Source organism: Montipora capricornis, chromosome 2 (genome assembly GCF_036669925.1).
Source record: "Montipora capricornis isolate CH-2021 chromosome 2, ASM3666992v2, whole genome shotgun sequence".
NCBI classification, from domain to species: Eukaryota; Metazoa; Cnidaria; class Anthozoa; order Scleractinia; family Acroporidae; genus Montipora; species Montipora capricornis.
The window spans coordinates 43027084-43040863 of record NC_090884.1 but is presented as its reverse complement, the minus strand read 5'-3'; the positions used below and the strand labels follow the sequence as shown (position 1 = coordinate 43040863).

At 39.7% G+C, this 13780-nt stretch overlaps 1 protein-coding gene across 5 annotated transcripts in view; it reads right to left on the bottom strand.

Moving 5' to 3' along the window:
• The window catches only part of LOC138022645 (uncharacterized), a 14958-nt gene extending 1178 nt beyond the window's left edge, over positions 1-13780 (bottom strand). Inside the window, exons 1-11 of one of the 5 annotated variants that reach the window (XM_068869671.1) lie at positions 13553-13780; positions 10424-10820; positions 8699-8936; positions 7474-7606; positions 6613-6696; positions 6409-6507; positions 5950-6037; positions 3469-3641; positions 3121-3229; positions 1130-1321; positions 1-282 (exon numbers count right to left, since the gene is read on the bottom strand). The exon at positions 1-282 is cut by the window's left edge and continues 1178 nt beyond it. In XM_068869671.1, coding sequence (XP_068725772.1) covers positions 182-282; positions 1130-1321; positions 3121-3229; positions 3469-3641; positions 5950-6037; positions 6409-6507; positions 6613-6696; positions 7474-7606; positions 8699-8936; positions 10424-10682 — 1476 coding nt within the window. In that variant the 5' untranslated portion in view covers positions 10683-10820; positions 13553-13780 and the 3' untranslated portion in view covers positions 1-181. Of the gene's footprint in view, positions 283-1129; positions 1322-3120; positions 3230-3468; positions 3642-5949; positions 6038-6408; positions 6508-6612; positions 6697-7473; positions 7607-8698; positions 8937-10423; positions 10821-11622; positions 11759-12237; positions 12259-13552 lie in introns of those variants that run through there. The other 4 variants (XM_068869673.1, XM_068869674.1, XM_068869675.1 and 1 more) reach the window with 4 other exon arrangements.

Sequence of the window (13780 nt, the reverse complement as noted above, 5' to 3'; positions counted from 1 at the left end):
AGAGCCAGTCATGGGAACATTGAACTGTTCATCAGCGCCTTTCCGCAATTCTTTGTCACGTTCGTTTCGATTGTTGAATTGGTGATTTCGAAATGGTCTTACTGAATTGTCCGTGCAGGCTCATCGCCAATTGAAGGCGGGGAAGTCTTCATTCTGAATAATGCGTTGCCTTTCAGCACTTTCATAAACTGAGAAACACAGATTTCCAGCTGACCAACACAAACGTTGTCAAAATCAAACCCCAGACTTGGACTGTCGTCCCGCTTTGCAACGGAACAGCACCTGGGGAAAGAAGATGAAGTGGGTTTCAATGAAACGTCCAAAAACAAAACAGACCATAAGACACTAAAAACCACCTTTACCAAGTTAAAGTTAAGAAGTTAAAGAAAGGATCAAAGAAAACACGCCTAAAAATGGAAATGTTCCACGTAGCGCTCACAAGTTCCCTACGCTAACCAATGTATATGGTCGCCACGAGGAACATCCTTGCTAAATTATGGCAAAAGGTATTTACTTCGGTAAGCATTATGACTCCCACTGGTTTGAACATGACGATGTTATAAGTCTGACTCTTATTTATTTTGTTGAGCTCAAGCCTTTGAGTTCCACCAATCGGGACTAGCTGTAACTCAAACCAAATCACAGAAAATTAAAGCACATGGAATTAAAGGCTGTTAATTTTTGTGAGAGAGGAAAACGAGAGTACCCGGAGAAAAACCTCTCGGAGCAGAATACAGACTTGAAACTCGACCCATATAACCCTGAATCCTGGAATCGATTACTCTTGCCACTTCTCCAAACCTGCTCCCAATGGCAGGAAACTGTAGCTTCATCGTTCGCATTCAACCAAATCTTCGGAAGCTTGCATTTTGGTCCTCTAATTAGTAAGAACATGTACCGCTTTATCATCGGCTCACCATCGTTTGTCGAGCCGCCACCCTTGGCAGAAATTTCTTTTTCTCTCTGACATTTCCTTGCTTTAAGAATTCAAGATGGTGATCAAACCATGATTTGACAAAGAATGCTAAGTGCTTAGCTTTCGACAAATTTTTATCTTTCATTCTTGTAGAAGTTATACTTGTTATTCACTTCTTTTGTTCTGTATTTTAACATAAAAAAGATAACTCACCATTGCCCTGGATTGTTTCCGCAGGGTCATTGAGTTGATGCGTCGTCTTTGGTTTTGGTTTGCGGCATTTAAGACAAAGCTCGGAGCAACAAGAAGGATTGCATTCTGGCCTGTCAAGTGGTTCCTCCACGTATGTTCCACGAGTTCCATTGCTGACAAACCATTCTGAAAACGCTTTGTATGGAGTTTTGCCTAAGCAAGGGGAAAAAGACATGCTAAAACAAGAGATGCATTTGCAGCTAGCGGCAAAATATACAAATATGTTTTACTGATTTCATCGCAGACTTTCTTCTGAGGGTGTCGTCTGAGCGACTTATAAAACCAAATGCTTTTAAAGTGTGTCCACTGCTTTTATGACAAAAAAAATAATAAAGGGCCCTCCTAACAGAACCGATGCTTGATTGTAGACATCAAGAGCCCATGAGTAGGTAATTTGCCTCTCACATACAATCCCTATGAGTCAACCTTTGCGCGTATCTTTCTATTTTTAAAACACCACGAGTTCTTCGGCTCTGCACGCACTTTTGGAATGGCCAATCAGAATAAAGAGTTACTGTCAAACGTAGACAAAAAGAGCAAAAACAATGAATGCAAATTGTTCGAATTGGTGTAAATTGATGTAAATCCAAATCTCCTGCTGAAGGGTTAGTTCTAAAAATAGAAAGATACGCGCAAAGGAAGACTCAAGGATATAGTGCATAGGAAGGCTCCCACTCATGGCTTCTGTAGACACAGATTGCTTGATACAAAGGAAAAGCAAGAAGTTCAACCATAATGCAAGATCTTTAACCTCTGAATCTCTACTACTTAGCTACCAGCCAAACCCGCCAGAGCACATAGACGTCAAGATTACTAACAAGGGGAAACCGGTACTCAGTTTGAACAAGGCATCAATTGTGTGTGGAAGCCCTTATAATGGTGAGTTAAAGCCTTGATGTTTCACTGTCGGACGGTTGCAAACGTAAACGTCAGTTGCCGGGAATCAGGAGCAAACAAAGGAGCATTGTAGGCTGGCCAATGATACGTTTCGAGTTTAGGATGTGTTACGGCTCCGTTCACTCTCCAGCCTTTCACTCTTGAACCCAACCTGCTTAAAGCGTACCTAAACTCAAATATTTCTTGTCTAAAATATTGATCTCCCCACCTAAAGCAAACATGTTTTACCATTTTTACCTTTTATCTGCCGGGGAAGACGCGCAAAGTTTTCAAAACTAGCAGTAATTAATTTGGACTCTCGACCGTGATATGAGCTGAGAGGCATTGGTCACCATTGTTACACAGAAACACAAACCGCTTTACAATGCAAAATTTCTTTGAATACAGGAATGCAAAGAAGTTTGTGACGTAAAATGTAATTTGTGACAGTCGGTATTGGCATAAATTGATATTTTGCCGACACGGAGCAGAGATCTGGGTGCGAGCGTCGTTCGCGTGGGCTCATGGGTAGTACGTTTGTATAAAAAGGAGGCGGTTGGGAAACTTGTGTCATTCTACGGTAAGCTTCGCCACCGCCTTTTCTCGCTTTGGGTTTATTGTTATTGTGTATTTAGCATTATCTGGTTTGTTTTTAGATTTACCTTAAATCCCCGAAGGTAGTGCCACTGCATTTGGTCGGGGGTAGACGGTCCCTATTTTTCCTAACAAGAGGTTTTTTTGGGGGTTTACGTGTCCGGCTCTGGCACATGTAGGTTGTTACTGGATGCAATCTCTTGGGCCTGGCTGACCAACGCGCCCATGCCTCTACCTTTGTGTGTGTTTGGTTGTGTAGTGAAGGCAAAATATCGAGAATAGACCCATGGCTCTCAAATCGCGGTCGTGGCTCCAAATTATGCCAAGTTTACGTGGCTTGCATAGTACAGAAAAAGCGAAATTCTGCGTAACAATGGTGACATATGTTTGCACTGGATGGGACACTTATATTGGGAACGAAAAATATTTGAGTTTAGGTGCAATTTAAGTCTTAAACTGTGATTATATGTACTGCAGCTTACCATTTATCGTGCAACCCAGTGTAGGCGAAGTATAACTAAGATTATCTCCCGAAAATGAATGCATGAAACAAGCGGGTGAAAAAACACCATCCTTTTGGCTGTTGATAACCTGCAAATTAAAACAGGAGGTAGCTCAATTCTCTGGTCAATTCATTGGCGGGAGGCGAGTGCTCTCATTACTACGTCAGCCCTGGCACCCAAGCCCTGCATGACATGTACACCAATAAGCTCAAATTAATTCATTAAGAGTGGTCCTACTTTCCGGACCCTTGCTGTAAATCTATGATCTACATATATCTTCCCGGTCAAACGTAACATAACACAGGAATTTTTCTGTAAAACACCTACCCTTCGGAGAGATCTGTGCGTATTTTTTCCAAACTTTCCAAGATATTCGGCTTCACTGGGTAACTCTGGCGGAAGCCTCATTATGGGAAACTGTGAATGCACGAGTTCTTGTAATTGGTAGGAGTCCCATTGAGCTACAAACACGTAGACTGGAGCGGATAAATGTTTGAAAACTGTATTAAAGCAAGGAAAAAAAGGGCAAAAGTTAAAGTGTTCCTAAATTTCTTCACGCGCAAGCTCAAATGATTAGAGGAAGATACTGACAACAGTGTACAGTGACACGAGGATATGAGGTAAGAAAGCGAATCCTTGTTCCCTAGAGCGGTTTTCAATTGAGTGTCAAAAGTAATTAGCAAATTGCTTTGGTTTTGCATTACTTCACTCAGTGATTGGCTCAAAGTTCTCGCGCCACTTTTCAACCTATCAGAACTGAAACCAAAACCAAAACCAATCGTGGTTCGCGCGTGCACATTTTCCCGCGCTTTTTTGTCGGCTACATGTAATTACTTCGAGTTTTGATTGGTTTACTGGATTGTCTCCGTCCTTTTTGATTGGCCAAAGTAATTACTTTGGTTTTGGTTTTACGACCCTCGATTGAAATTCGCTCCATCTTAATTATTTGAAACTAATTTTACATTGCGCCCCTACTGAGGCCCTCCCAGGAGTTTTGGGGAAGAAGAGAACATGGTTAATTTGAACAGGGGAACAGGGGAACAATGTCAAAATATTTCGGGGAACGAAAAGAATTTAAAACAATTTTAGGGATAAAAAAAAAAGTAATTTGGGGAACAAGGGAACACAGGAGGTAGGCTGTTATATTTTGTGCTAATAAAACTACAATACTCGTCACATTTGTTGGAACACCCATCCCCGTTTCCCCCTTCCTCCAATGTTACGATCTTGTAACGCGATGATTCTGGACCATTCGCTAAGTGTTCCAACTAAATATATCTAGTATTGTAGCATATTATGCTACTAGCAGTGCCCATTTTTTGCCCAAATTGTGCTTAAAAATTATGCTCGTTTTCTCAAATAATGCCATTTGTTCGTAAAATTATTCCTTTTGCAAAATGAGCGAAACATGTCCAAAAAATGAATCACGATCGTGTAGCGAAACGTTTTTGGTGTCACAAGCTCCCCTTTTATTGTATTTTACTTACTTACGGTCTCTGGCTATGTTTGCTGGTTCTGGTGTGGTCTCCAAACAAGGGCATACGCCATTTTTGCAAAATTGAAAATGAGAGATACTGGGACCAACACCATCTAGCTACTTTCGGTTCCCGTCATCTCGTGCCAGACTGCCAGCCTCCTAAGGAGGCACTCTCTCCGTTACTAAACCGCGAATGCGACATTGAACAAAAATGGTCTCAGGCTTATCAATATATACCGATTATGCTAGCAGTGCTACGTTTTGAAAATCAGCAAAAATATGCTAGTTTCCCCAAATTATGCCAAAAATTATGCTAGCACAATCTATAAAAGCCTAGCATTCTATAAAAGCCTCCATTCTGTCGCGGTTACTTTCATCTGTTGATCCCGTGACCGCGCGGATCACTTCCACAATAACTGACCAATAAGACGTCGACCTTGAAATAACCGCGCAATTTCACACACCAAGCAGTAAAAGGTTAAGAAAAAAAAAAAAAAACCATTCGAAATTTCACGTTAGATTACGACAAGAAATCTAAGGTTTCCATTAGTCAAAAAACTTCCAAGTGAATGAAACAACGTTTTCCAATTGGCTGCCCCAAACCACAGTTCAGATCAACCTCGTCAGGTATACCCCAAAATACTGAAATTTTATGTCGTAATATTGTTCTTCCGTTCATTTATTTGGAAATTACCAGATCTTTTAGTCGAATGGAAAGCACCTGGGCACGACAACCGGAAACACGTATTCGCCGCGGAAGACTCTGCTATTTTTCCCGCGTATTTGTCACGTGACTACGTAGTATTTAACCAAGCACATGTGCAATTTTTGCTAATTTTTCATATTCTACACTCTAATCTAAAAATATGACCATTTTAATCATCAATGACGTTTTCTTGATTTTACAGGTTATGAAAGAAAGCAAGGACACGATTGAACGACGTCTTTGAAATGGCTCAATCGAATGTTTTCGTCCATGTTTGGCCACGACACGGAGTTCAGTAAGCTTAAATTTTTTTGGTTTATGTAGCTTTGAGTGACTCGTTTTCGCTTCCTGTAAAACAATGTGTTCTTTGTATTTTTAGCAATCTTTTGTTATCTTCATTTTGGTTGGTAATACTATACAATTTTGCTTAATAGTAAAATTTAGTTGCCAGCGGAGAGACAGGTTATTGTTCTTGCCAAACAACATGGCCACAATGACGTCACATGGAAACCAGCAATTGATTCCACCAATCTGTAACCGAAAACCTCAAAAAAAATCTTGCAGTTGCACTCAGCGTAACTGCCGACATGTACGCTTGTTACCTTGTTCGACTTTAAGAGCATACCTAATTCCCCATATAAACAAGCCTCTGCCTTGGGCATGTTAGCTCGACATGATTCATCCACAAATCCTCCCCACAACTTGTGAAACATCTGTATGGATAGGAAATTGAACGTGTTTAGGTGAGGTGATTAAAAATAATGGTTAAAATAAATTACTGGTGAATTGTGAACATTTTTCTTGCACAGAATTAGCTCCATTGGCAAAGGGTCATCCCACACATGGGCTCATCCTCATGTAAAAAACCAGGGAAACTCTCGGATGATGTAACACAAATAAAGCAAATGAAGAAGAAAAAGCTTGAAAACAACCATGTTTACCCAAACATGGGCAACGAAAACAGAAGAAATGTTGAAGGTTTTCACACTGAGTATAACCCCAGACAACAACAACAACATGGAAATGTCCACAAATGATTGATGCCGCAAAAAAGGAAGACCTTCACAAAATAACCATCACTTACATATCCTAAGACTTTGAAGAAATATGGAGGGCCTGCATCTGATGTTTCCCCAAAGTTAGGATAGAGAGTAAACCATCCACCGTCATTGTATCCTCTAATCTGGAAAGCAACGTAAAAAATTATTGCAAGAGCAACAAAATGAATGCTGCCGCTTTGCATATGGTGCAAGTACATATGCAATGTTTGCAGACATGCTCTCTTTACCTCAGCAGGTTTTACAAGCTTTTGTATGAAGTCAATATTTGCCAGCATTCCTAGACCACCAGAAGAAGCACCACCAAACAGGATCTGCAAGAAGAGAGTAATACTAATTAAAACTGTAAGTGATACTTTTCTCATTTTCAGGTGTATGACAACTACAGACTGCAGACTGCCAACAAATAGTGCTGATAAACAGTTTTTAAGTCTAAGAACCAATTTCAAGTAACGTTGATAAACAGTATTTTAAGTCTAAACACCCATTTTAAAACGGTTAGCTTTCAATAACTGCGAGTTAGGCTTAGTCTGCAGTCTACAGTCTACAGTTTGCAGCCTGTAAATTTTGAGCCGTAAAGGGTCAATATTATTCACAGATGATTTTCAAGAGGAAAGTGCGAGAGCCTCAAGATAAAACTGACTTGTATTTCAAAGAACTGCCTTCCTTTTAATATATGACTTACAACATTGTTTTCAAGTAGAGCTTGCTGTTTTGTTGATGAAAGCCTAGTGATGATTTGACCAACCAACCAAACCAGTTGTGAAGTGACTGATTCAAGCTTAAAATACTACATTCACTAAAGAAACACAATGGTATGATTGTAAGCCCAATTAAAGCCAAGATCAAGCACTTAATCTAGATGTGTAGTTAACCTGCACTGGTTTGTAAATAGAGTAGATAAGCAGTGAGGTGAAATACATGTAGTTTCTAGTATCACCATAATAATGACTAATGTGAAAAAAAAGACATTACTTAACCAGTAAGCAATAGGTGGTGCTTAACAATACAGCTCAAGAATGAACTGCCCTCGTAAAGGCGAGAACTTTAAAATGATTAGCACAACATTAATGACAGCACATGCCACATACCCTTATCCCTTGTCTGTTAATATCGTAATCTTCGATAAGCTGCAAAAACACTGCCTTGACAATAAAATGACCATACATATTCATCCCATGGCCATTCTTGGCTTTTCCTCTTCTACCAACAAATACATCCCCACTGAAAATGAAGTCAAGGTATAACAACAAGACCTTTGCAACACATTGCATAGACACTATAAAGGATGTATTGCTCAAACGGCAAGGTTAACTTGAGGTCAAAAGGAGGTGCTAATAGATCATTAAATTTTGAAAGGTACCCTTCAACATTGTATGGTGGTTACATGGTGTCAGAAGGTTCTGGTCTGTGTAGAGAGAAGGCCAGCTATGACTGGGGGTTCCCTTGAATCATTAAAGGGAAAATGTCAACCATTAATAGACAACGAGAAAATGGAAGCTATGTCCACCATCTTGATAACAGTCATTCACTGTAAGCTCTGGTTTCTAACCCTTCACTCTTTTTTATTTCTGTCTTGAAAGGAAATTTTTTAGCTGCCTTAAAGCAAAGTTGACAGCAAAGCCCTTGCAATGTAAAACTGTCTCTTTGACATGAAACTGATTTGTGATTTCCCCCAATCCATCATCTACAGTGAAGAAATCCTTATAATTTCATTGATTCCTCTAGGTTTGCAATTTAAAGCACAATGCGTAAGGTAATTTTTTTTGTGGCTGTCACCGACATCTTATTGTGAGGACAGGAGACTTGTGAAAATTGAAGCACATACATGGGCAGAAGCTGGAGCATACATTATAGAATGTGACTGTTTTGTGCTGAGGTAGCCATTGAGGTTAGAAGTTTGATGCTGAAAGTTTGGCATCATACTTTGGTTGCTTTCTCTATGTTAGCCTTTGGTTTTTTTCCCAGAGAGTTGGGTACAAGACTTTCTGATTAGTTTGCACTTGAATATGGCCTTTGCCTATGAAACTGTTAAATCGCTGATTGAGCTACTTTTTGGGTGATGATTCTGAGATCACTTTGCCCTGCTCCACATGGGAGAAGGACAACAACTCTGTTGATGTTGAACCCATTATCTTTCTTGGGGGCATCACTTTTCCAGATGTCCCAGCAGACTCAGCCAAAGGCAATTTTAGCCAGTGAATTAAAGAGCTCTCTGTATTAAACTATAACTCCTTCAGCAATGGTTCATACATCTAGATCACTGTGTTCTTTAGATAAATAATTAATACATGAATGCTGTGAGTGCAAAGTTACCTGCAATATGGCACAAACACTTTATTCCAAGATGAGAACATTGGATTCTCTCCTGGATCATTAGAAGCAACAAATGTTCCTGTCAAATAATCAGAGTAATTTTGTGAGGAGCCAAATGATCCTCGAGACCTATCCAAACATGAATCGTATGTCCCACATGATCCTCCTGCTTGAAGCTGCACAACCCAGTGCTTGGAATATGGATTGCGGCTAAGGTAAAACACAGCCTCTGAACCATCTGAAAATGATAAACAAAATAATACTTGAAACAGGAGCTGAGGAAGTAAATTTGTGTGTATATAGACTACAGGTAGCAGAACACTGCTTGTGGCCAACTTTGCCTGAAAACCCCCTAGTGTGAAGACTGTCTGTGTCTAGTGACTGTTTAACATGGAATAAACTAAAATAACATACTTGTAAGACAACAATATAATTATACATTTTCTCCTTTATTTTTAATAAGCCAACCAACCAAATAGTATAAATAAGTAATAAGTCACTTTCACAAAAATTAAAATTTAACATTGACACCGAGAAAAAAAAAATCCTTTTGGAAGGAGACCAAAACTTGATGTGAACCTAGACCATACTTGTGTAAATATTGGTTTGTAGTAAAAACCGTCTGGTGTCAAGATGGGAAACTGATTGAGTTTCCAGATTGATTATATGACCGACATCCGAGATAATAAACCGCTGAGATCTGGATGACTTTTCAAGCTGTTGTTTGAATAGGATAAATTGTTTAAAGGGCTCGGCTAACAAGTCATCCAGAAAGCTAAACGCATTCTCAACAGTCAGGATTGAATTGCGCGGAATTTTGATGGGATATTGATGAACAGCGCGCAAAGATTGACAAAATGTTTGTTTACACTCTTTATATTCAGGATAAAATCCATTAAACCGGATGGCCGCAAATTGAAAAGTTTAAAATTGCCAGAAATCTTCAAAGAGCAAATTCCGACAATTTGCAACTCTCGCGGCAGACAATAGAGGATTGCGGAGGCAGGGCTTTGTAGTGCTCGAATCAGTGCAATAAATATTATTGAATGAAACATTCACAACGGCCAATAGCGATACATTTTATGAAAGAATTAGTCGACTATTCGATCGAAAAATTTTAAACGGAAGAGACGACCCCAAAATAGGTCAAAATACTGAGACAAAGCATGCGGATGCATGATATCTTTAAAGTTTTGCCGCACTGGCATTAATTAGTTAGGAAGAACAAAAAGCTCGCAGAAAAATCCCTGACTCTCACACTCAAATCGCGTGTAGCGTGGAAATGTGATGTAAAAAAATGTGAACGATTGATCATTTCTGCCCTTGAATGGCTTTGACCTAACGCGTGTTACCTATCGTTCGAATAAACATGAGGGCTCGCTCTTCGCACTTTCCGATCAAAACAATTTATTTTGAAGCTCTGGTGTTCTTCTGTTGAACAAAACATTAGCTGGATACCCCTCCAGGCATTCTCAATTACAAATGTCTGTACAAAATGGAAGTAAGCCACCCTGCCAAAAAGAAAATACTGTATTATATGAATTGCCTCTGCAGTATATTCAAAGTGAAAGGCGCCCCAAAGATTTTTAAAGTTCGACTCCTGGTTGTAGGTGAAATATCGGTGAAATACACTCACGTACACTCACGGCCGTTCATATTTGACTCCGAAATTCAAATGAAAGCTAGCACCAACACGTCACATGTAATTAAACTTCTGAATCTCACCTAAACATAAAGCCTTTCTGTTCACTGCATCCCGAATAATCGTCCGCTTTAGGTTGTACTTGTATTTTCTCCGGAGTCGTCGACGACTTAACTCCCGGCGTGCTCTGAGCTGAGTATTTGGTAAACTGTCTCTCAAGCTATCGAGTTTGAAGGGTCTCCCGTAAGGTTGGAGGCTAGCCACAAATCCAAAGTCCTGCCATACTCCCACCCAACAACTTACTGCCAGCCAGAAAATAAGCAGTGATCCCTCGTAGCGCATGACAGAAGACCTTGTTTTCTCGAAGTGTAGAATAGATCCCTTGTTGGTGATGATATCAAACTGAGCAAGTCTCGAATGAGCTTTGGTCACAGGCTGTGTTGTAAATTGTCGATTCGTGAAGTCTCCACGTTAGGCTTGCTGCGGTTTTGAAGAGGTTTAACAACAAGGTTAAGAGATTTACAACACCAAGTCAAATTCAAGAGTACTTTAAGTCTACATAATGTGTGACAATAAGCTGGATTCCTTTCCACATGTGCGTTTCATTTAAGATGAAGAGACGGATTGGCAGCGTTTCTGACGACAGTATACAAGTAATCAGTGTCACGAAGTTAAAGGATTTTCGGACGTGTTCTGGAAGTTGAGCTATGATCAGAAGTGAAATCTAAGCCACAGTGTCTCCGTAAGTGATTGCACATGTTTCGGAAAAAAAAAACTGTAAACACAAGAGGGAAAAGCGCTCTTAAAGCGTGACGTCAAAGGAGTTCATTTAATTGCTAATTATTATCAACTCTTGATAATAATAGATAATTGCCAATGGGGGAACGCGACTCCTTAACAAACTTTTTATGTCTTATTGAACCCTTATATATTTCGAGGACATGGCAATTTTGGACAATTTTGGACAATTTTTTACTTTTTATACAGTGTAACCGGCTTCATCGATCAAAATATTAGAGACCTCCAACTGTTTCCCGAATATTTAATATGTTATAAGTGGCGCTCAAATGCGTCTACTTTCTCCTGTTGTTCTTTCGTTTTGATGAACACTAGCATTGGCATACACCAATTAAAGGAAAAAACGCACAACAAGAACAAAAGAACAAAATAAGACCTGAAAACTGATGAAAGTGAGGGAGTGAAATCTCTGCTAGCCCAAGGACTGTATATAGTCACGCGAATTCAAGAATCGATCAAGAAGAACGGAGAGTAGCCTGCATACCTATTTCACTGACATTGGACACTTCCCCTGAATTCAAATTAAATTTCTACAGGGACCATCCATGATGAATCTAGATGTTACTGACTGTTGTTTTGGGTACAGTTTCACAAATGCTGTGTTACTGGGATTCCTTCTTTCGTTATATATTGCGCGTGACGTGCCCCGCAACGCGTAGGAGCGTTCAGACTTCAGACATAAGAAATGAAAACATACATTAGGAAATAATAATAACAATGAAAATATTATCGCTCTGACTCTTACCATTAATACATGAGCGTTTGTATGCGAAACATAAGCAAAAGTTCACTTAATTCGAGTGTTCATGTTACCAGATGCTATTCTGGAAACAACGGCGGGTAGTGAATAAATTTTGAACCTATTGTCATCAATAACAGGTAAAATAGTGTCAACTCCGATATATTGTTTCCTAAGAAGCAATTTAAATCTTGAGAAGCTAGATCAACAAGTTGTCTTTACCTTTCAAGTTCATAAACTAAATATGACTTCCGGTTAGAGATTCCCTGATCCGATGGTATTTCGTATACTTTTCGTGAGCCGAAAACGATGTTGAACTATTTGGGAGTGACCGAGACAGGTAGTTGATTCAATTCTCACCTTTGTATTGATTTTTCTCGCACAAAGTGCAATGCTCACGCAATCGGTGAGCAAGCAGAATATTCACAGTCGAAACTGAGGAGGCTCTTCGAATCCGTGTAGCTGGCAAGGGTGGTCTTAGCCTACAATATAGCTTATCGTGAAACATAACTCCACCCATTCCAAAAGGTTCAATCCGTCGTGCTTGGCAGACATGCGGCGTCGAGCAGTTCGTTGAGTGCTAAAACAAAATGTTTGCCTTTCCATGGAAAAATCTCATTGGCCTCTGCGCGTAATACAATGGATAAGGGTTCAAAGTTTTAACAGTGCATATGTGATTTGATCTTTCATTCTGGTATAACTGCATGCATCTTCATTTTCACAACGGTAAAAAATTATACGAGTTCCACGATGCTCACATCCGCCAACGACAATAGCTTTTTCAGTCGTAAACTGAAACACATCGATGAATTCCGTATGTGTCGTTATTAGTACCACATAATAGACCTATGTGTTTCCTTGTGGGTTATACTACACCTTCCTTATTTTCGGCCCAAAGGTGTTGGTCATTATGGATGGAGTAATTTTTGTTAATCATCGAGAAGAGTACTCCACCTTTATTGGGTTGAGCAAGTTATACCACGGGGAGCTCAATGTATCTCTACCTGTTTACAGCGATTTTGCACATTCCGAGGTCCTATAAAAATTTGACCTTCAAGAGCATGGTTGTATTGTCAAATGAGAATAGCATTAAACGTATCGGGTAACCGAAAGTAATCGAATCATTATTTGCATATTGACCGTCGTGAAAAAAGGAGTTCGAGAAGACGTCAAGACCAAGTCTATGAAATCAGTAAACAACTGATTAAACAGTTTTAAAAAAGGATGTTCGTCCTCTATTTCTCGCACCAATACGTACCTGAATGATCTGAGCGGAAACCGTTATTAAACTGAACTATTTAGGAACTAATAACAAAATCAACACCAAGATTAGACAAAGATGTTTTAAGCACACGACGCAGCATTCACCACTTGTTTCGACAGACTGAGTTTAACGTGTGTTGAAATTGTTCATATCCCTGGATTTACTCTTCTTCGATCGTTTCAAGTATCTCACAGTAGCATACAGATTTCAAGTTATTGAAGGTTATGCGTATTTTTGGTCATCGGACAGTATTTTATCTTTGGTGAATACTTGAAGTACTGACCATACTATGCGTGTTCTTGCTTACACTGGCAATTGAAATCAGTCAAATGGCGTCTTAAGCAAACTGCAACATCTTCAGATTTTCCCATTTGTACTCGGCCGATAAAGTGATCTACGCTTATTACACACCTGAAGATCTATTCACCTAACAGCCTTTGCGGACTTCGTTGCTGCGTGACTCTTACCATGGCGAAGAATGGCGGTTGCACATCAGAAACACCTTTTTTTTAAAGAATTGTAATATCACATTCTTTGTCATACACTTTACAAGCGCTCTCTGTGTTAACTCGGAAACAGGAAGAAACCGCCGCCTTTATCCACCGCTTCAGTAAGAGCAAACACTCAAATGCAAATAGA